General features: G+C 42.0%; 1 protein-coding gene across 23 annotated transcripts; it reads right to left on the bottom strand.

Annotated features, from left to right (window-relative positions):
- Positions 1 to 303: 303 nt before the first annotated feature.
- On the bottom strand, positions 304 to 19,785 carry LOC107312963 (phosphatidylinositol-binding clathrin assembly protein-like). Of its 23 annotated transcripts, XR_014945690.1 has the most exons (22): positions 19,384 to 19,785; positions 14,645 to 14,787; positions 14,044 to 14,119; positions 13,586 to 13,688; positions 13,355 to 13,448; positions 13,141 to 13,252; positions 12,005 to 12,111; positions 11,371 to 11,418; positions 8,726 to 8,811; positions 7,872 to 7,995; positions 7,173 to 7,309; positions 6,797 to 6,900; positions 5,689 to 5,835; positions 5,234 to 5,293; positions 4,971 to 5,135; positions 4,788 to 4,873; positions 4,076 to 4,207; positions 3,922 to 3,952; positions 3,302 to 3,422; positions 2,384 to 2,440; positions 1,951 to 2,058; positions 304 to 1,429 (listed from the first exon to the last, which is right to left on the bottom strand). XR_014945690.1 is itself a non-coding variant. In XM_085546263.1 (21 exons), the coding sequence occupies exons 1-21, from the start codon at positions 19,511 to 19,513 to the stop codon at positions 1,415 to 1,417; spliced, it is 2,025 nt and encodes a 674-aa protein (XP_085402389.1). In that variant the 5' UTR covers positions 19,514 to 19,785; the 3' UTR covers positions 304 to 1,414. The 23 variants fall into 23 exon arrangements, 22 of the variants coding, with proteins under 22 accessions (XP_085402389.1, XP_085402388.1, XP_085402382.1 ...); XM_085546263.1 differs by lacking the exon at positions 4,788 to 4,873 and having other exon boundaries at positions 4,076 to 4,192; positions 5,025 to 5,135; positions 11,377 to 11,418; XM_085546262.1 differs by lacking the exon at positions 4,788 to 4,873 and having other exon boundaries at positions 1,951 to 2,061; positions 4,076 to 4,192; positions 5,025 to 5,135; positions 11,377 to 11,418.
- Positions 19,786 to 23,805: the final 4,020 nt, after the last annotated feature.

Here is a 23,805-nt window from a genome sequence, read left to right on the forward strand (position 1 = left end):
CCCCCCCCATTTTCTTTTTGCAACATGCTATCACTTTTCATGGGACAAAGAAAAATACAAGGCAGCATTTTCATAGCCCACCTGAACTTTGGAGAAAGACTTAAATATGCAGGAAGTGCTAGAAGTGCAGACAACTGCCCCATCAGCATCAGCACACTTCAGGAATTAGTTCACATACAAGGTATTCCTCTCACAGCCTCTATTTCTTAAGAAAGCTTTTTTTTTTTTTTTTCCTTGAAAATACTACAGAAGAAAAAGATTACCGCAGCATGAAAGAAAACCTTACTTACAAGTCTGCACATATTTACATAGTTAAAAATCATTCCTTTTATTCTGGTTGCAAGATTCTTGTTTCAGAAAAGGAGCACAAGCACTTCACCAGAGCAAGACCATTTCTGTAAAACTGCCAGTTCTGAAACACCAGCATTATGGCAAAGCTCGCTTTCTAAAACATCGGTGAGTTCAAAAGGAAGGGCTTTTTAGTGGGCGCCTCCTCCCCTCGCCCTTCCAAATTGGACAGCCTGCCTCTTCTGTAGCCAGCAACCAGAGCTCTGAACTGCTCCCGTTTGCTGCTGTTGGGGGGATCTACATTCGCTGTAACAGGATCTACTCTCCTTTCAGCTGTGAAAGATGCCCTCTGTGGAGAAGACACTCGGCAGAAGTGTGCCTGCTGTCACCTGTTGGAGGCTGCCCACACTGATCTGTGACATGCTTGTACCCCCTGCCCTACAGCAGCCCACGCCAGAGCCAGGCTCTTTCTACTAGCTGTGCTTTCAACTAGCCGTGTAACTCTGGCATCCCAGCGGTGCAATTGCTTATTTGACTCTCTGCATCTCTGAATATGCAGAGATCTTGTTGATTCACAGCATTTAAAACTCACATTAGAAAGGCTGTAGATCACCCTCAGCTATTCTAATGTCAGAGCTGTCTGATTCCACACAATATTGGCCTTCGGATAACACAAATATTACTCTATCAGAGTATTTCTGTAAGTGTACAAAAATGCTATTGCTCAGCTTTGAGTTGTGTCTTGATTACAACAGCCACCTCACAGAGAGAATTGACATTCTCCGTTCATTTCTTAACACAATTCACTGACGAACCAGGCTGTAAAGCAATCGTGGAACCTTCTCAGCTCTGAAGATAAGAATCCAGATTGTGTCTTCCAAGTCAACCTTCAACCTCCGAGAACACAGTTTTCTGCCGAGCAATCTCAAAATTGGTGAACAACACCTTTTCACACAGCAGTGACTGTTATAAACAAGAAGCCCTAAAGCACGGCAATTCAAAACAATATTACATTGCACAGGGGAGAAACAGTCGCCCTGTCCAGGAATACAGAAATCACAGAAAGATTTCCTTCTTTTGTTTTACCAGTATTTGGTTGTTCTCGCATCTTGAGGCTTTGGCGGCTCTACATGAACTGTATCTGTGAAACAGGGATTATATGTTAATGCTGCTTACATAGCACACAGATTCAGAACTCTACATCTATTCACATGCCCAGTTACCTGCAAGTTGGCTTTTTTCCCCAAAGAACACTAAGACTGGCATATCTGAATAACAATTCTTTCAGCTTGAACCATCGCTCATCCATCCCTTTTTACCTCCCCACCACACAGGTTTCCTCGCTCCTTTAACCAGTAAGGCTAACCCACGTATCCAGCTAACATCCAAGGAAGTCTATGTGCCATTACCATTCCCCTTTTCCTAACACTGACACAGTGAAAACCACAACAGTTCTAAGCTTTACTTTCCTTCCTACAATTGCATCTTCCCACCTGCCGAATTTGCTTTATCACCAGCAAAAACTGGTTAGAAATGCCTCTGACTGAAGAACCCCTCACTTTCAGATGCAGAAATGCATCGGCAGCCCTTCAAGGTACACAGAGTTGCTTTCACTCAGACTCAAGTTTCAGTGTGGTCTTTCATTTAAAAAGAACAGTTCACCTGTGTTCCAGAAACGGGCGCAAAAGGATTTGTCGGCCTTAGACCAGGCTGCGTATATATCACTGACTGGGGTGCCATCAAGGGAGCAGCTCCAATCTGAGGAGGTACCTGCTGGGAGACAAAAATAAAGCAACAAATCCAAACAAAGGTGATACATAAATTAAAACTAGTTTTAGAAGCGATATCTCTCTGCATCGTAAACACAGTAGAAAATAAGTGGGGAGATGTGTCTGCGACACACATAGCAGAGCTTTTAAATAATCTTCCTGTCCGAGATTTAATACCACCTCTTCCAAGTACGTGGTGACAAAGCCATCTGATTGCACATCCTATTAACTTGATGAAGTAATATGCAAGTCACAGGGCTGTTTGAGCCTGCCACAAATGCCAGACACCTGGGTTTTCAGGGACAGAAGGCTGTCACAGTTCTTACCATTCCATAGACAGGCACTTGAGGCGTAGTCACTGGGTATGCAACTGGAGCAGGCACCTTCAATCAAGAAAATTGCAGTGTATATTAGATAAGTCTGTGCCTACTGGTCAGACATACAAAACATTTTACAAGCAATTACTACAACCAACATCCACTAGAAAGTGACTTATATGTCTAGAATAACATACTCGGTTCTGGTACAGCAAAAGGAGCAAGGACAGAAAATTGTGCAAGGAGGTATTCAGATTGGATATTCTAACCAAGGGAGACAGATTCCAATCTAACACAACTATCTATGCTCAACCTGCTTATTTAAGACAGAGCACAGGGAAGCTCAAGGGCAGTACCATCAGTTACAAGCAGCGCCTGTTAACTTGGCAAGGATCCTGGCCTAGGAGGCTTTCCTTGACGAGATCTCCGGCAAAGGTAAAACTTACTACGTTCAGGCAGATCTCAATATACTGCAGCCAGGTGCTGCTCACATACCAAGTTTCTGATGTCGGCAATGCACCACAGAATATATGACAAAAGAATGACAAGCATCTCAAGCTGGCAATCAGTTTTATCTTGTTATGTATGTAGATGTGGTGATGCATGCCCTCCATATTGCTCTGTCCTGTTTGGTAGAGGCAATGATCTTACTAAGGGAGTGCTGGGTAAGGCACCGTTTGATGAAGGAGGCCAAACACTATGCATGAATTTGAGCATTACTACGAATGCCACTGGCCAAGCTGCAACGCTTGGACCTCTCCAGTACTTGGCAATACACCGCAACACACTTTCTTGAGTTTGGGAAGTGCAGATTCCCCCCCCCGCAACTCTTGTCCCAAGCAGGTTTTGCTATTCTTTTCCAATTGATTCACGCAGGGCAGAACCATTTCCTGGAACAAAGAGTGAGTCCAGCAGTAAAGAAATTACCATATGTGGCAGCGTGGGTAAGGGAGTAGGGTTCCATGTAGTTGATGTGCTCGTTTTTGCTTGCCAGTTTGTCCCACCAGTAAGTTTTTTCTCTGCAGGCTGGGTCCACTGCATATCAGACCTGAAAGGAAACTGTGGTATTAGTTTTCAGACAGAGCCAGAGAGAATAACAAAAACAACAATGTCACAGAGCACAGGAAAATACTCCTCATATCAGGCAGGCATTTGAAATCTATGGGCAGTAGAAAAACTAAAGCATTTCATTCTCTCCTTACATTTCTCTGCTGCAGCAAGTAGGAAGTCCAAGGGTTCTGTTTTGGGTTAAAAGCTCACCACCGTTTTTATACCGTAAGGTTCAATAGCTCACAGGAATTTGATATAACTGCAAGATCTTTTGAAGTGACTCAAAAATACTCACATGCACCACAGCTACAAGATGAAATGAATTCAAATGTTAAAGCCGATTGTTACGGTCACTGACTACAGACTCACTCCTCCAACGCTCTCCTTGGTATCAGATTACTTTGATTTGAGACTGTTATCACACCATTGCTGCGAAACTGTGCTACTGCCTACTAAGGAGTCAGGTAGGCGTATCCTAAATAGACAGACACACTTACTTTTTGGATGGAGTTCCTCCAAAGCCAAGATCTGTGAAGGTGGGAAAAACATAGATACGTGAGCCCCAGATATTTTTTTACTTTTGAGAAGAAAAATCATTTGCTTGTTTGTTTGATTTTGCTACCGAAAACAAGTTAAAAGCTCGGCACTTACTCCCCACGAGATTAGCAAGTGAAGAATCGAGGTCATTTGCCAAAATTTTTCCACTTGGCTGGTTGGCTGAGGTGGCTCTTTGACTTGGTGGTGGTACTGTGGGTTGCAAAACATCGTCTAGATATTTCAAAGCTAAACAAAGAACAGAAAACCAACTCTTAACAAAAGCGACACCAAACTCAATAAAGTCATCTGTTGTAAGACAGAGAGGCAGAGAACCCTAAGCAACGTTAAACATTTGTTACATACTGAGGCAAAACATGCTGGAAGCGTCCAAGAGGTAAGCAGAAGCTTTGTTTCACTTTGATTTAAGGAATGCTTTTTGCCTAATCTGGTAGAGCCTTCAGTTACGCTGCAGCAGTAACTGACAGCATTTCCAAAGTAGGCAGAACCCCCCTGAAAGAACCCCAAGAATAAAGTAGTTCAAGACACATTCGAGGCATTCTTGGAACCGCCAGCAGTAATTTCACGGTACTGCTGGCATCTGGAACGTTCAGAAGCATTCCTACATGTTTCTAAGGACTTTGGAAGAAAACAGCCCCAAGAGAAGAGATCAGAACTCAAGTTACTCCGAAAGCAAAGCACACCCACAACTACTCTTGCATTCTTTTAAGTACAGTGCCTCCCAGAGAAGTTAGAGGGAGCTCACTAACCCGCGTTAATAATATTAACACCAAAGTCAGAGCACTGAAACAGATTAACATAAGCTTACCCGTTAAGAGACATCCACAGGGCCAAAGGTTGTCCCCCCAAAAAGAAAGAGGAAACGATCAGTAGACAGAAGGAGACGGGTCAGAGCTAAATTTAAATAACTACAATTAAACTGATGGCTTGTTATCAACTTACAAATGTATTAAGTAACTAACTTCCGCATCTCAAGAGCAATTCTACTAACTTGTTAAACCAGTGTTGCCTGTAGGGTGCAAACTAATCATAAGGCAGCCTTTACCGCTTGCAGTCCTATACTGCGGTGCTGTAGATTTTCCTCCAAAAACGGCGTCAAAGTCCACATTGATTGCTGAAGGGGTGGCACTTGGAGGAGCTGAATGAAGAGGGAAACCTGAAAAATAAAAAGGGTACAGGGGAATCAGATACACCCATGAAATAACGCCACTCATTTCAATGAAAACAGTCAAAGGAATAAAGAGATGAAATTACCATCAACAGGCAGAGGATGATACACAGAGGTATAGGAAGGCCTACGGCCATTGAAGTCATCTTGGCAAAAAGAAAAAAAACAAAGCAAAGATCAGCTTAAGAGAGAAAGGGGAAGAAAATGCTCTAAACTTTAGGTCTGCATTTAAAGTTTGAGATCTGTGGCAAGTTTCAACAGTGAAAGTAACTTGCCCTCCCCACTAAAAAAGCAAAAGCAAGTTTCAGTTTGCAGTCAAAGTCCAGCAAAAAGACAGTTTTCAGTGGTCTAGGCTGGGGAAATTGAACTCAAGAAATAAAGGTTTAAGGAACCACATTTACTACTGGAACTAATACACTGTTCTTATTTGTTAAGAAAAAGAGCAGATTGGTCCCAACAACACAAAGACTGCACCACCCCGTTTACCAGTAGCATTATCTCCACTTGCAAAGAAATGAGATGCTTTGGTTTTGATTTTTACCACTAAATAGTTCCACTGTGTGTCTGGAGGACAAGCTAGCATTGATGAAAGGGGCAGTAGATTTTACAGCTTCTTCAACTGGCTTCATGTCAAAGATGTCCAGATGAGGTGGAGACTCAACACAACCATTTGAGGACGAGAAAGGACCTTGCAGATGCAGAAGTAAAGGAAAGAATACAGAGTACACACATAGGGAAGAACGACAGGACAGATGACTGCATGTGAGATGCCCTAGACAAAGCCAAACGGTAGAGCTGCCACACAGTGGTCAGCCTGTTAGAGACAGGAATTCTGAGTATTGGATAAAATCATTCACAACCCTCCTTATTTTTGGAAAATAATTTCACTATCACCATATGGTGGGCAGGGGAAAACGATAGTTCAGTTCGGGTATTACATCTTTGGCTTCATAAATCTAGCAATCTAATATGACACTACAAAGCATCAATTCTGCCTATGGAAATACCAACACTTCACTGCCTTGTTTCAGTGTTTAAGGCATTTGACACACCTCTCCTGATAAATCTTTTGAACAAACAAGGCTATAAGGAGTGCTGTGTCTAAAAAACAGTCAATTCATCTCAAAAATGAATTCAGAGTCATTATTTCAGGCAGGCTGCAGGCATGGCCTTTGCTGGGCATACAGGTTCAGTACCTACACCACAGAAGGTGTTGGCTGGCAGTTTTTATTCTTTCCAGAAATTGCACACAAAATACGAAGGGTGCTTTGTGGCTTGTCAGAGCATGATACACAAGGTATAGGTAGATTTATGACCACTGAAGTCATCTTGGTGGGAAAATAAATAAATAAATAAATAAATGAAAAATCCAAAGATCAGCTTAAGGGAGAAAATGGAAGGAAGTACAGAAAGTATTCTAAAACTTAGGTCTGCAGTTTAAATTTAAAAATGTTCAGAACTTTCAGATTACTTGTTCTGTACTCTGTCAGGCTCCATGATAACTGGATGCAAACTGACCCTGTCTCCTATCTGGTTATTTCACTGTGAACTTAATTCAACTATAAACTCATAGGAGTTAGTCATTCCTATATTCTAAGGAATCACCCACCAAACTAAAGTCATCACCCAGTCAAACCAAATCAGCTTACCTCCCCAGGCACTGCCTGCTGACGTTGCTGTAGCTGCAGTACCCTGCACAGTCGGAACAAACGCAGGTTGAAGATCAAAAAGATCACTAGAAAGGTTGGGCATGCTGAAAAGGAACAAAGAGACACAATATGCATCGTATGCTTGAGTTACACACAAATTCACATTGATCTCAGCTACTTGTCCACCAGCAGCCAGCCACAAATAACAGTACAAGACAATGTATTTTCTTCTAAAGTATTTCTTATCAAGTGTTACCAAAAATCCCATCAATGCTTCAAGAAAGTAAAAAGTTGTTCTCAAGAAGTAATTAAAATCGTGAGCTGCCAGACCAGGCCAGCATTCAGGCTTGCTTCTTGAAAACGAAGTCTCTCTCACCTGTTTGTCGTGGGTGCTGATACTGCAAAGAGGTCAACAGCTGCAGTGGTATTCACACTTTTTCCTGATAAGGTGCTTGGGGATGCTGATGTGGAAGTAGAATTTGATACTACAGAAATCTCTCTTAATCGCTGCTCCTGAAAGACCAGATATACAGCTTGGAATTTAGTGTTATTAATTTGTCAGCCCTTCAGCCCCTTTCAAAAAGAACAGCTCAACTATGTTCCTTAAATAGAAAAACAAAACAAAACAAAAAAAAACCTCAAAAAGAACAAACGACTCAACAACAGCTATTGGTCTACAAAGAAAGGGAAACAGAAAGATGATTTCTGGTTTGTTTTAATGCAGCCACAAAAGGCTTCAGAAAAAACTATCTTGAAAGCCTCAAGTCTCACCTTGGCATCTATAGCTGCCTAGAAATAAGACATTCTTAATCCATTTAATTTGTCAGTGACAGCAGCTACAACTTCTGTTACAAAAGAAACAGTGAAGGGAGAACATCTGATAAAACTCCCAGGGAAGAAAAAATAAAAATTAAAAAAAATAAAAATAAAAATCACAGAATAACCAACCAAAACAGCTGCATCACAGCACTAGCCAAGATTTTCTATTGGAGCAGCTTAGCAGCAAGTAGCAAGGGACACTAAGATTACCGTGTGTATACAAATACAGACGTGTATATGTGGAGATATGGAGTACCTTAAGTGCTTGCAGTCTAGCTTGTTCCTCCTCCAATGCCTGCTGCTTCTCTTTCTCATCCATCCTGCTCAATGACATCCCTGTGTTGGCAAGTGTGGAAACAGCACAGGATAGAGCACTAGCTCTAAGAAACAGAGGAAAGTTTTATTAACCAAAGTCAGTCAGGTACAGATCACACAGTTTAAGCGTTGAGTGGCTCAGTTAGTGGCACTGTTCCCCTACCACTGCAGTCGTTTCTTACCTTGCTCTTTGGTACAGAATAATAGAATTATTGAAGATAAAGACCTTCAACATCATCAAGTCCAACTGCAACGCTGACCTACCCAGCCCCATCACGAAACTACACCTCTTAGTGCCACACACGTGACAGGAGTACACAGAGTTACTCCCTCAGGTTTCTGTGGGTAGGAATTGTCAAGTAACAAAAATACCAGCTTTCTATTCATATTAGCATCATATTGAGGAGAGTTCAATTCTGCTCCACTGAAGTGGCAGAGGCACAGAAAGCTTGTAAGGGGTGTCCATGGTAGGACACACAAAGTTATTCCCTTTACTGCACACTTTAGTGGAAGAGTGCAATAGAAAATCCTCAGATACTTGCAAAAAGAAAAAGAAATGTGAGGTGCAAGACAGCTACTCAGGAATGTATCTTACCCTGATACCTTCCTTTATCAGAGTCTGCCTGCATATCTAAGGGGGGCATATGTATGCCAAGACCAAATCTTTTGCCTTTCAGTTCAGATAGAGTTGGAAGTAAATAAAATTCAAACCTCACTGACTGAATCCTAAAACTTCATAGAACAATGATGACAAATCCTAAGCAGAGGCATGGGTGCTGTTCGTTTGGTGCTCACCTGCTGGCAGCGGAGACTTCTTTTGTTTTCTTTCCCTCCAGTGAAGCCAAATGCTGCTCCAGTGCCTCAAGCAAGCTGCTGGGTGCCTAAAATTAGAGTATTTGTGAAGCTCTGTGTCTAGACCAGGCCTTCTTGTTTAGTGCACAGATGAGTTTTCCCATCAACTGAGAACCAATAAGACCCCTTCAATTATAGCACCTTTATGTCATTCATCTTACACAACTGCATTCTATCTATCCAGCTGTGGTTCTTGGCTTCCATTGGGAACACATGGCAACAGGGTGTGAGGTTCTATTACAAAAGACCAATCAAATTCAGCCTTATCCTAACAATACAGTCTCAGACAGGAGCATCTATTCAGCACAAGATGATACAATAACCCAACCCAATTTCACTCAAGTCTTTGGCAGACCAAAGTGTAAGGAACTAGAAGTGAAAGATCACTTCAAATTAAGTTGCAGGAACTCTGCCCTCTGTCCCCCCTCCCAGAACACTGTCACCTAGGAGAAGATTTCAAACATTCAATGTTCTTCCTTGATTTAAAAAATTCTGAAAACAGACTTTACTCCATTTAAATCCAGCAGAAAGTCAGGCATTAGAATGTCACACTAAACACGAGGTGAAAGCAGGCACTGTTCCCTTAAATTTTGCTTACACTTCCTATGAGCTTACAAAGACATCTGAGAACACAGCACTGACATCTTTCAGTACTCAAAACTAAGATTTCATTGGTAGATAACAAAAAAGAACAAGCTGAAAGAATAAATATTAAGCCACAGCTGAGCTGCTTTTGTTCCTAAAGTAAACAAGAAATGCTGATCATAGCTTGCCTCTTTTCCACCATATACCTGAATGTGCTACAGAAAAATTGCGTTCATAACAAAGGAAGTCACATCCAAGCTCAAAAGATTTGAACCACCAGCTTGATTACAGTCTTAGTAGGACGCAAGCCTTCTCAACAACAACAAAATCACCTTATGAAATAACTCAGAATTCGAGATAATTAGGTTGGCACTGCTGTAAGTTCACTCCCTGGCTATTCTCTAGCCATATCACTCTCATGGCTTTTGACTACATTATTCATACTTCACAGAGCAAGTGCAATGACTCTTCCTGCACATTCAGATGAATAACCCCATCCTACAGTTAAGACCTGTGTCGATATGTGTCTCTATTTCTTTCTAGAAGTTAAGATGGTGTAGTTATCTCAGCAGCTGGTCATGAGTAAATTCAGTGTCCAAACTACATGACCAACCCCCCAAGGGGTAAGCATTTTGAAATACTTTTCCAGGAAGGCATAAGGGACAAACAAAAACACCCCAAGAAAACAAACAAGCAAGAAAAGCATAATAAAAATCAATAATGAAATGAATCTGGACACCTACTAAGGACAGTGTTATTCTCTTTACAGTAACTGGCAGAAGTGGCAGTAGCGTGAACATTGTTTAGAACCAAGGAAGGAAAAAAAAAGGATTACACAGCAACAGTAGTAAAAGTTTCTGAGGAGAAATTCATTGCTCTCAGGAACAGCTCAGACTGTCACTGAAATACAAACATCCATACAAGAAACCTAAGTATTCTGGACAAAAACAGGTAAATGTGAGTGACCAAACTATGAACAAAAGGCTATTTATTGTTACAAGTTGTCAGCCATCATCCTGTCTGAACTCACTGGTGCTGCAAGCACAGCAAAAACTGACATTTTCCTGCAAGTCCAAAACTAGGAAATGTCAGCAAATTGTTTCGAGTTGGCAGAAGACTGATGTAAAATTACTCAACCTAATTCAACGTCGTGAAATTTAGTATGGAGTGGAATTGGACTGATTTCACTGACAATAGCACTGAAATTGCCAAAATACATAAAATGCTGATACCCACCAGCACATTTCAGAGAACGGCCTAAGTACATTCACAATGCAATAACTGAGCTATTAGGAATAAAAGTGTTGCAGCTCTAACTGTGAAGAGTTTTGCTCATAAAAATTTTGGAAATAAAGCAGCAAAATTAAATTTCCTGATCTCAGCAAATCAGGAAAAGCCCTATGATTTGAAGACTTCTATAACTCCTTGATTAAGTGCGTGAGTGAGAGCACACAAACCCAGCACGCAAGCCCTTGCTGTCTCTGAAGTATCACCTCACACTTCAGTGTGATGTCATTAGGGAACACAGGCCAGCTGAACATACTGTACTAGTCAGAAGTAAGACACTAAGATCAAACAACATCACAAAACATCACACTGCTATGCTCATTCATTACTTGCCCTGACTCTGCTGGCTACAGTCACATTTTAATTCTAACTGCGAAGTGCTACAAGTTCTTTGCAAGGGAACCATGAAATGCCAGGTGCAAGTATGAGAGACGTGTACATGTGGCAAGATGCCTGTGCCTCATAAGCCAATTAATCCTTAGTCTTAAGACAAACTGCAGAACTTCCTAAAAAAACCCTATCACTTTAATCAATCCAAAAATAACAGCTGCAAAGTTAGGTACCAAGTGCATATGATCCAAAGGAAAAACACACATAACTGTTTCCTATACACAGGTCTGTGGAACAGAATACATTCAAGGTGATTGTTATGGTATATATCAGTCATAAAAAATGTAGAGGACAAAATAATTGAATGCTATCAGCATGATACGTACACTGACCTGAGTAAGATCTGGAATGTCCCCCTGATCAATTCCAACTTGCTGGGTTTACAAAAGGAGAAAAGAAAAAGTACATTATACTCCATGAAGTGGCAATGGAAATAAAAACAGAGGTCTGAATGTTATATAGAAGCTAAAAGACTAAGATGGATATTAATCACTTTCTGAATTGGTATGAGTTTAGTGAAGAACACATCTTAGAAATCACAAGTCCGTTGCTTTGCATCTAAAAGCAAAGCCAAGCCTTTATCCAGACTTCTTTTTCATGCAGAAAATCTAATTGGGAGCGTTAGAAATATCTGCACTGCTTTCTGGAACTACTTCTCCATTTTGAGCAATTAAAGTAAAGAGCAGCACTATAAATACACTAACACAGTTCATTCTGGACCATTCATCAAATTGGTAACAGCACTTCAGAAAGCATTCATTACATTGTTTGGCTAATGAAAAAGATGCCTGAGAATCTCATTTCAAATTACTCAGATTAACCAGAGTTTAAAACTCACTATCTGTGGAATTACTCCCTGTACAGAGAAGGTGATGGTACATGATTATGAATATAGACTGCTGTTGTAGTACAACAATTGTAGCTTGCAATTTATCTTTTCACAGATGTTGAATTTTTTACCTCTGCTACTTTGAGGAATTCTGACAATTTAGTCATCCTGGCTAGGAATTTCTTGTACATATCCAAGCCTTCTTTACACTGGTTCTTCTTCATATCAAAATATTTTTCTAAGAACGCAAATAAAAACACTCTTGTAAGATAACACCATCCCAGCAAAAAAAGTGGCACCATTATATATTATTATACATGTAAATTTGATACAATCAACTCAAAGCTGTTTAAGTTTTCAAGTTGACATGAATACCTGTCACTGTTATAATAAAGCACTCAGCAAAGAGAGGAATGATTTCTGAGATTCAGTATCTTGAAGACACAGAGCTTGACAACATGGATACAAACATATGCAATTATTGAATTACACAGTTGGGGTAATATTCTAAGGAAGTCACCTTACTAGCTGAAAATGATGCAGACAACATATTCTTGTCTACATTTTCTTCAACATATTTAGACCCTATGTTAATATATTTCGTTGTTTTTAAATGAGCCTGATATCCCAAAGACATCAAAATGACCACCAAAGGGATACATGCACTGAACTGATCCGCAACAATAAAAGAAAGACCCAGCAACCACAGCATTCACTTTTTCTTGTTTTGCTCCAAATATTTGCAGATATTTTAACGAAAAAAAAAAAAAATCAGCAGACTAAGACAAACTGATCAGGTGACATTTCATTCAGAAATTTGTTTGAATAGTCATTATTAGGCTTTCCCAACAGCTTGTCACTCTCGAGCAGAAAAACCACATGTGCCACATATGAAGCTTGTGTAGATTCAAACACCAGCTACTAGAAGTGAATTGGCAAACTATACAGAAAGAATGGGAAATTTAAGTCAGTTATGTGCATGTGCACATTCAAGAACATTCAACACTCAAGGCCTGCTAACTGTAGTGGGCCAACAGTGCCTTTGTTTTATTCTCACAGCCTCTGACTTCAGTTTATGTTGCAGGCTGTAATCTTCAGGTAAGAGCATATGTTTAAGCATGTGCCACCTGTGATTAAGACACGCTTTGCTGTTAACAATGACATTAAATAACTTACTAGCTATTACAGTCAGAAATTGTCTATGTTCTTAATTTCACTCAACAACTTGTATGAAAGCACAAAAGCTAAAAAAAAAATTGTCACATACCTAAAAGATTAATAATCCCCTCGTTGTATGCTGCAAAAAGTCTAATGGAATCTTTGAAGAGAAGCATAAAGGCAGCATTTATAACGCCGTTTGTTAGTTCATTTGGATTTGCCTGTGTAGAAAACAACAGGAAAGTAAATTAGTATTTAATAGAATAGTATAACTTACTTCAAAATGAGAGACTGTTACTTAAAACTGAGCCTCAAGTACTTACATCAAAATCAAGGAGTGCATCGTGCTGGTTCTGTATGATCGGAAGGGTTTTCAGAAGCTTTTCAGCATTCATGGTTCTCATTACTCCATCTATCCTACAGGTTAAAAGATGTGTTTACAGGTTACCAAGAAACCTTAGCGATATTATGCTGTTTCCACACTGTTAGATTACTTTAAAGGGTCAAAAGCACACACACAAACAAGAGGCTAAACAAGCAGTAAAATGTCTTACCCTCTTTTCATTTTGGTGAAGTCAACTGCTACAAGTCTGTATGAAAGTGCTTTTTCATTCAAGTATCTGCTATACCGCCTAATGAAGGTAGACATATCATAGCCTAAAAGTTAAGTGTTTGTAGGTTAGATATTTTGAAGTGGTGCAGATTCTTCCAAGTTCTTTTCAAGAAATATTCTCCTACTAGCCCCATTTTACACCAGCTCTCTGAAGAGCAGCGCTTCAAAGACATATTCCAGGGTCTTGAGATTCACTATTTTCCTCCTCGACATGCAGAATTACAGCTTCTTTCCAGCTTCTTTCCAGCTTGCTAAGATTAGGAATGCATTCCTTACAATTATGACAATAAATGCCTAGAACACGAAGAAGTAGGCAAAAACTAAGCAGCTCTCATTACAGTGTTCTAATCTGAAGAATCACACCAATCACAGAGCATAAGAGCCTTTAAAGATCCTTACCCTGCATGGCACTTTTGTCCAGGTAGTTATTTAAATTGAACAATGTGTTTCTGGATGCAAGATACTGGATAAAGCGCTGTTGGTGAGAAATAAGCGGAGTCAAATTTTTGTTGCAACAGACAAAACATTCATTTCTAGCTTCCTGACCTATGTTTGAGTCCATAAACGATTACAGTCAGTAGGGCTTATGGGGCTAGTTACATCTATGATCTGAACCCCCAGATGCATCTATTCAAAGGTAAGGAAGAGTTTCAGTATGGATGTAAAAATACAGCTCTTCTCTGCTGTACAATGTTACATGAAAAAAATAGATAGCAACTGGTAACCCAGAACTCCAAGCTCCAATTTTTTTCCTACAGTTCAATATTTGTTTTTATTGTGTTTTTTTTTTCCTTCACATTTCAGCATGTAAACATCAACTATGTTAGAAAAAGAGTAAAATACACACAGCGATTTATAGCATTCAGTTCAGCTTTGTAGTTGCAATAGGTAATGCCTTCCAAGCAGTGAATTTCAGACTATCCCTGAATTTCAACCTACTACCTGTTGAAATATAAAGACCACCATTAAAGAGGCCTTTCCAGAACTGATTACATCTTACCTCGTTTCCATACATCATGAGGTGGTGTGTTGTAATTAGAGCTTTGAACACTACAACCCAGCTACTGTTTGCAGTTCTCTCAAAGAGCGTGTCTGCCAGCTGCGGAATATTCACATTCATTTCATTTGTACACTGTATTAGATCTACATTTAAGAAGGAAGAAAAACACAACACAGCATTACAATGAGTTATACGCTCAAAGAAGATTATCATCAGGTTTTGTAGTTTTACACCAAGAATTTAAACTGTAAGTTTTAACTTTAGTATGAAGAACTTAGTTCACTTAAGAAATAAGTGAACTATTTTACATCTCCATCTCAAACTCACTGTATTTTGGCAAAAGACACCAAGTGTGAAGCATTTCAACTGCTTTAAGGAGTCCCAATATCTCACAAGAAAGCCCTGCTCCAGCAGACACTCTGCACCCAAATTACTGTTCAAAAGCCAGTGCAGACACAGAAGTCATTCCATCCAAACAAAACTGAAAAGTTGAGAAGAGCAGGAGAACAGAGACACCTCCAGAGATCAAGAAACAGCAAGTATTCAAGAACTTTGATCTTAGCCTGAGAACTGACTCACCTGGCAGCGAGATGCTGCAAACCTGAACTAAGCCTCTTTTCTGTGAGGTTTAAGAGGAAGGACCAGCCTTTACCCATCTTTCCATACAGGTAAAGTGACCTGATCACCAACCTGCTGAGCATATTGCAGGGGATCACAGCAGGTCTCAAGCTCTTTGTGTTAAAGACTGATCATAAACTCAATAGTTAAACATTTACTAGGAAGAACAGAGAGCCTCAGATCTCTGCCTGAGTACTGGAACAAGACCAGAGCACGCTCCAGCAGATACCTGGGGAAAAAGGCACTGCTGAGAAGCAAGTAAGACTGTTCTAACCCTCCCCTCCGCCCCCACCCCTCAAGACGTTCACATTTCATTTAATTCTCTTTGAGCTCACTTGGTCTCAGGTGTGATCAAAGCACAGCTCAAGGACTGGGCAAGGCCAGTATTACAAACACCTCATTTGAAAACCTTCCTCTGTAGCCTCTTGTTGAAGGCAAGTCCCTGAGCAGGCTGTTGGCTGTGGGTCAGCATTACTGGTTCTTCTGTGCAAGTACTTGAAGGCCAGCACCCAGGAACTAACAGCGAGGTGTCAACGCGACCAACTTCCAATATGTTTATCATAAGCTATTTAAAAGCATTTACCTGTTCTAGTGCACAGAATATATTACAGATGTACCTTAACTACAAATCTGTTTAATAAGAACATATTTTCAAGTCCTTTAGCTAAGGATCACTAACATTTACTTAACAACTGCTCATCAAGTAACAAGTGGGACCTGAAGATGCAGGTTATAAACAACTTTTGCTCTCCAAGACAGAAACAGCAGACAGACAGATTACATCATTCATATTTTACTGGAGAGATGTTTGTTTCACACAGATTTCAGCCCATCTGCAAGTCTTGTCTTCCTTCAGACAAGGTCTACCAGCAGACGTTCCAGTAAAGCCTTCAATGATGAACTACTGTCAATACACAAGTTGAGACAACCACAACTGCTCAACACCCCTCTAATTTTTCCATTCTGTCACAGGACAGAAGCTGTTCTATGAATGGCAGGTAGAAGATTAGAGACCAATTTTCTTAACCCTAGAATCTTAAAAAAATAAAAAAATAAAATACATTTACTTTTTGGAAGTTGCTTGTAAAATAAAGCAAAACAAACCCTTGGGCAGACTTTCTCAATGCAGCCCATAAGGTTTTGTTTTGAAAAGCTTTAAGCAATTGCTATATTAAATGTGCATAAAGATTCCAACATCAGCAGTGTTCTGGGCTTTTTCCTTCAGGTCAAATTGAAATTCAAGGACTAGATGACCCTTAAAGGTCCTTTCTAACTCAAGCAATTCTATGATTAAAGACAGGCACCCTACTGCCTGGGGGAGCGTTTGAGATCATTTCTTCATGTTCTATCACAATGTACATATCTCTATGACCAGCAGTTGCCAGCAGTCCTAAGCTCCAGCTGTCAGAAGTAAGATTGGCAGATAGAAAACATCCCAGAACGGTGACAGTCACAATGTGTCACCATGGGCAAAACATGAAGCTGCAATGGCTCAGTGGAGACCTGAACTTTCACCTGAAACGAAAGGCTTAATAGCCTGGTTTTGTTACATAACACAGTTCTGAACTAACTGAATTATCACTTCTAAGAATATTTCTAAGCCTGTACGCACACAGCACTTCCAAGTTCTGATGAACATCAACCATCTTCCCCTCCCATGTGTCAGTTAAGTGGGCTGTATACAAGTTACAGGGAGAGAAATAACTCTAGTTTTCCTGTGCTCATTTGAACGTTTAACGCAACATCTGTTCAGAGGTTCGTGCTTCCTAAATTCTGGCCTACACCCAATACACTGCAGCTACCAGCTTTGCTACAGAATTTTCTCTTCTTAAATAACTTTCCCATAGTTATCCAGGAAGAGATGTCACTAAAGAAGCACTGCCCCACACTCCACTGCAACGCTAACATTAGAAGTCTGTGTGGCACAGCAAGAACCAACACAGCAGAGAAGAGATGAGACTTTCAAGCACTCTGCTAAGGAAAATGAAGAAACGTCACATAATGCTTTATTTTATCCTAAAATATTACAAAATACTACAGAAATAGATCTGCTGACTTATTTAGGACGCTGTGACCTACATTAAGAGAAGAAAAAAAAAGAAAAATTCCCATTGACACTGCTTAGGTTTCTTCTCCTCTTTAAGAAGAATACAGCTTTACTACCCAACAACAAGCAGAACTAAAGCCTCCAAATAGCAGTCCACACACTGTATGCAGAACACCTTCCCACTCAGATCCATACTGCAACGTTAAAGTTTTCTTTGCTAAGGACACTGGGCAATAAGGGGATTGTTAGGAATTAATCTGAATGGAGTCTGCAGACAGACACTGCTCCACGATCCTCAACGCAACTGTCAGCTCTCAAAACGTGTTTTTTTTAAGCAGCAATTACAAGTAGTACCAGATGGAGCAGCATTTTTAATGACACACACATGTAGGGACACTAAGGTGCAACTAGCAGTGTTTTGCATTAAATCCAGCTTATGTTTTATTTCATGTTTTACTTAACTCGGGAGGTACTTGCCTTGTGGCTTTGAAACTCCACTGTGAGACAGATTACAGTATTTGAACTTGTATTAAAGGCAGACAGATGAGATACAACTACGTTTTGCTTACAAATGGACAAGTAGAAACATCAGGAAGTGCCATGCAAAGTCTTGCAGATGTTATAAATGAAGCAGCCAGGTGTGCTCAGTGAAGATGGGAGAATGGCATTTCTTTTATTTCCTAACTCCATTTACAGAGGTACTTCTGGTACCACATTTGCCATCTTTTTTGTTCACCTCACAGTGCCCCTCTATTTCAAGATACACTGTTAGCGCAACAAACCTTTTATTCATTTCAGACAAAAATGATAGAAAACGAGTTACATCAGAGCACAGAACTCAGTTGGCACAGGAGGACCTTCAGGAGACTGACAGCTCTGAGCAGACTTGTATCAAGAGACCTTCAGAAGAACGTCACAGCACAAGTTTATGCTGTTCTCGAGTTACACAGTTCTTCCACCTGTCCATTTTCTTATTCTGTGAGGGCAATTTGTAGTGAATGACGTGATTTTCAACCCATGAATTACATTTTTTAAGCTTCAGAAACTTTTGAACTTATTGAGCAACCGCTGCCTGGCTTCCTGCCACGATGCCATTTCTGACCTTAAGGGTTACCTTGCAAAACTGTTCTACCTCAGGCAGAAAACATGATAAAGTGATGTTTCTTTTCATTATACCGCTCATTACTCAGTTTTGAGGCTTTCAGCCTGGTAGCTGCGATATTTATCTCTGTAGCTGACTTCCACACATCCAGATCAATAGCAAATACTTTTGTGTTGGTTGTAACTATGTGACCGATATCCAAAGCTCTCAAACAAGAAATCTGTTTCAACAGCAGAGCCAAACTTCCCTGTTCCAAGGGCCTGAACAGCACTCTCCTTAGCACCATCACCCCAAGAGTCCCATCCAACTCAGCCTGTGCCTTGGAGGTGACCTGTGTCCAGCTCCACATCCCCTCCCTGCTGTAAGCTCACAGCTCAATGCACTGCACACAGATGACACGCGACAAAGTCGGAAGCATTCAGCGCAGGTTTGAGCAGTCAAAGACTAACTAAAATCGAAACAAAGCAACAACTGCGATGATTCTGTAGATACCAGAGGCAGCTTCCTGCACTTTGCGGCACACAAGTTGTTTTAACATCCAATTGCCGTGTAACACTAGCAGCAGAGTAGTCTCATTTTGGAGACGCGTTGGATCCACCTTCTCCCAACTCCTCACCTCACTTCAAGTCTATTAGCAAAGAACACTGACACGCCACTACGAACGGCTGCATCCCATCGGAGGCGCAGAGAACGGAAAACAGCTCAGAAAAGAAAACCAAAACCCAAATCCCCCGCTCAGGGCAGCGATGGCACAGCACCGAGCCCCCCCTCCTCCCCATGCACGGTATGGACACGCGCTGCTCCGCCGGGCACAGCGCTCCGGTTCGCCTGTCCCCGCTGGCGTACAAAGCTCGCTCCTTCCACGTGGAAGCCGCTTCGGCAGCTCAGCCCAGCCCGTCCCGTCCCGCCCGGCTCGTGCCCCTCGGATCCCCGCCCGGCCCGGGCCCCAGGCCGCGGTAGGGCCGTACTCACAGTCCAGGTGCTTTTTCTTGGGGCCCATCACCTCGTGTGTCGTGGCCTTGCAGACGGCTTTGGCCACGGCCGAGCCGGTAACGCTGTGCTGCGCCGCCGTGATGCGGTCGGTGATCGACTGCCCCGACATCGCGGCGAGGCCGGGCGGCGGGAGCGGCTCCCCGGGGAAGGGCGGCGGGGAGGAGGAGGAGAAGGAGGAGGAGGAGGAGTCCGAGCCCTCACCGGCTCCGCGCGCCCCCCAGCCGCGAGCAGGGGCAGCGCCAGGAGCGGGGGCGGTGCGCGGGGAGCCCGGCTGTCCCTCGCTGCGGGCTGCGTCCCGGAGCAAAGCGGGCGGCTCCGCTGTGCGTCCTGCCGCGGGCTGTACTAAGGCTTTCTTTCCCTTTCACATTTCCACTCCCAGACAAAATGGCGGCGGCGGCGGCATCAGGTGACCGCGTGCCCGCTCCGCCCCGCTCCGGCGGGCTCCGGGCCGTGCGGGGCTGCGCCCTCGAGGCGTGAGGTGACCGGCTGGGGTTGGGCTGTGCCCGCGGTGAGAGGCTGCGGGGGGAGCCGGGGCTGAGCCAGCACCGAGGCGACCAACGGCGGAGAAGTGCCGCCCGGGGACAGCCCTGAGGGGTCACGGCGCTTTTAACACGGCTTCTTGTGGGGCACGTTCTCCCTGCACCAGTTCGCTGTGCTGTGCTGTGCTTCGTTTGTCGTTTTCCCGAGAGCAAACAAGAGTACTGCAGCTCTTGTGCTGCCAAGTGTGGCAGTGCTTTCTGCCATAGGGCCGCCCTGACAGCTGGACCATGACTCCAACCACCCATCCTCTGGTGGCAATGGCGACTTAGACAACACCAGGCCTGCTCCTTAGGCTCTGCCACTCAACAGCAGCTCCCTCCATCCTGCCGTCCCTGCTGCCCTCATACCACCTCATTACCTCCCAGCTAACCTCCTTGTCAGTGGGTTGCAACAGGACAGAAGTTTGAGCAGCGTGACACAACTGAGCAGAGCTGCCCCATGCCAGGGGCTCAGCTCTCGTCCTGCTGCTGGGATTGGACTCACTCACATGAGATATCTCAGCTTCATTTTCAAAGCATTGCTCAAGAAGCTACATCGTGTCTGTGCCCTCATAAATGACGGCAGTCCCTGAAGTAAGAGCAGTGAGAGAAAAGAACTGCAGAAACTCTCTGACAGGACTTGCTCCTGTGCCTGTGTGTGCACACTGTGTGAAAACAAATGTAGGTTTCCAGACCAAAATGAGGAGCTTCTCTTGCACAACAGAGTCCAATTGTATCAATAACATGAGGGCACGTTACTCCAAACTGAACCTCCCAGAGGAACTGCTTGAAGAAAAAAAGAAAAAAAACCAAAACAATTTGTGATGAAAAAGACACCCATCTCCAGCACAGAAAGGAAATGCTCATTTCCAGTATTCTGAGCTGCTCCTCATGTCCCTCTAAATTGCTGTTGTGATATTATCATTACTCTCCCAGCATTATGGCTGCCAAAGACAGTATTTCCCTGAATGACAACGAGGAAGTTTTGTGGCTGCTGTACAAATCGTTAATTGCTTTTCTGTCGTGCCTTGAGGTCTTGGTGAGGACTCCTTCCATTGCACTCCGCTCCTAGGGAGAATTCAGAAGAGACGTTCCTGCTGCCTCAGGTGCTGCATTCACAGTAAGTGTCTTTGGACCTGATTTCATCTGAAAAACACGTAGCCATTTGCCCTTCACAACATGCACACGGTAATGATACTACTGAAAAGCATTATGACATGATAGAAATATAAACAGCCTTAGGATCCACAGTGGATAAAGTTGTGAATGAAGGATTTCTATAACCCTAAGGGCATAAATGCATTAAAACATGGTCACTGCTGTAAAGATATTGAACATTTCCTGTGCTGAAAAAAGTTATAAACCTTTTATTCCCACTGGCAACAGTCAATTTATAGCTGCCTTATTTTTGCCTTAAGACTTAAAGTTTCTGGAAAAAATTAATTTGGAATTTTCAAAGTCTGAGAAAACATCAAAAACAGTAAGAAAAGAAAAGATGGAAAGATTAAATACTCATTATAAATGTCTCAACTTCTTAGGGCTTGTCTAAACAGGGAAGTTGTTTCGAAATAAGTGAGGGTGTGAGCTGAAGCACGACAGCTATTCTGTGCTACCTCCACCCCCAACAGGGAATTTCCTGTATTGTTCTGTTTCAGAAAGCCTGAATTTCATGTAAGTATTGGAGTTCAGTGAGTCCCATTGGCTGTACAGCTGTATTTCTTCTGTCTGTACTCAGTTTACTAGCCAGGCCCAACTATGTCTAATAACTATCATTTATATCTAGTGAGAAGAGACATGATTTAGTGAGGAAATATTGGCGGTAGGTGGATGGTTGGACTAAATAATCTTGGAGGTCTTTTCCTGCCTCAATTCTATGGTTGTCTGAGCTCAAATTTTACTCTGAACTCACAAGCTTACTCCAAATTCAGCCCAGTGGGTGACTGAAGATCATGGCTTTCAGCACAAACTTCTGCCCACAACAATCTACTCATAGAACATCAAGAATCCAACAGATAGGAAATACTAGTCATTTATTTTTCCCTGGTTTAATAGGCAATCTGTGTTATTCGTATCCACCCTCAATACAGGGTTATTCACATCTTCCAGAAGGAGCAAATCTTACACAGGTAAGGTGTCTTTTGAGACAACTGGTATCTTACATGTTAGTGAATTTTGGCAATGTTAACAGAAGGGTAAGACTCATATATACTGTTATTCTTGCAAATTTCATGGAAATACTGTGGTCAAGAAGACCAAGCTAGCCTGACTGAAGGAAAATCAGAGGTGTTAGTACACATTGTATATAATGTCAGAGTACCCACTTGGGAAAGAACCTTTATAAATATCCCTACATTGGATAAAATGTCTGTCAGAAGCTGCTTTGTTTGCAACACTGAAGTTACTCTGCTATGCAACGTAATTTATGTATGTAAGGAAACCAGGTACTTGTAGAACCACCTATTTTCCAGGCGTATGTATTTTTAGATAAGTGAGAAAATATTTTCTGTAATACAAAAGTGCTTGATAAGTAATGAAAATAATTTGGAGGGATTTGATGCTTGCACTTCTCTGAGACGTTGCACTCTGCCACCCCTTACATCCTGCAGTTCCCACTGCCTACAGGCAAAAGGGGATTCATGTTGGTGTGAAGGTGAAGAAATCAGTGCCAAGGCAATCTGGGATATCTTGAGATGCACATCTGCATTTTTGATGAAATGCAGAACTTTATTCTTTAGTAACAGGTGCGTCTGGGTGAAATTCTATGCCCTCTGAAACAGATAAGAACGAAGAAATCTCAGCCACCACCCCCTAGGGTGGAGTGACAAGGTGCATTCATCATCCCCAATTACAGACATATTTACAGAGGGCTGTGCCGTGACACCGTGAAAGATGCACAATTAGCTGCTTAAATCATTGAATAGAAATCTAATTGGGAGGTATGCAAATAAGGATTGATGGAGTGGTACCCTTTTGACCTGATGTTTCTCTCTCAGCTCACCTAGTGACTGCAGTGTATGTTTCTGCAGAAGCCACTCAGACTGCTGGTCTGCTTGTGACAGGCTGCAGCCAGGAGGACAACACACTTTATTTGAAATAGCTGGCATCTCCTGAGTTCACACCAAATCCATACCTCTTAATAATGCTCCTTGCCTGTCTTTCTTGCCTCAGTCTCATTAATGTGAAAACTGTGTATGATACAATTTTGCTGATGTTGCTTCATTAGCAAATGTTCTGTCCTAGCCACTCTTCCTGTGCCTGTGGACTTAGGTTCACATTTGTGTGGATTTAAAACTGGAAATATGTCCATTTTCCATCTTGATTTGTGAGTTTTGCTGTCCTTTGTTTGCTGCAAGGTGCACAAGGAGGGCTTCCAAGGAAACATAGTTCACATGTGGTAACAAAGAAGCAGTTTTGGGGAGGTGGTGATGTCAGAGACATGGGATGTTTCTGGGCGTCTGCCATGACCAAATGAATCAGATTGTTTTCTGGTATAAGGAATGTTTTCATAATGAGCAGTGAATGTGTTTCAGTCTGGCTGCACCTACAGCCCCAAGAATAAACAGTCCAGTGGTAGGTTTGTCAATAAATACCATCTGCTTAGCAGCATGGAATCCAAGCTATTGCAGAATCCACCTTAATGGTGGCTGGTGTTTGGGTAGATATAGATGAGGTAAGAATGTCTACAAAATACTTTTTTTTGTAAATAGTGTGACTCTGATCTCAAAAATATGACACTAAGTGCAATGGGACTTGTTCAATCTTAGTTTAAGTCTGACATAATCAAATGAACAGCTGCAGTTAGCTTCTTTCCTGAAGGACAGCAAAGCACCCCCACAGATACATAAGCTGTAAGTGGAGTTGTTTCTCACAGAGATTTGGGCAC

The sequence above is a fragment of the Coturnix japonica genome, chromosome 4 (assembly GCF_054131305.1).
Source record: "Coturnix japonica strain WE chromosome 4, WE-NBRP24, whole genome shotgun sequence".
NCBI classification, from domain to species: Eukaryota; Metazoa; Chordata; class Aves; order Galliformes; family Phasianidae; genus Coturnix; species Coturnix japonica.

Coding starts and splice junctions, on each gene's coding strand:
- LOC107312963 (XM_085546254.1), bottom strand. CDS start 19,513: ATGTCGGGGCAGTCGATCACCGACCGCATCACGGCGGCGCAGCACAGC. Junction 13,253..13,354: donor ATGCACTCCTTGATTTTGAT/GTAAGTACTTGA, acceptor TTTTCTACACAG/GCAAATCCAAATGAACTAAC. Junction 2,441..3,301: donor TACCCACGCTGCCACATATG/GTAATTTCTTTA, acceptor TCTTGATTGAAG/GTGCCTGCTCCAGTTGCATA.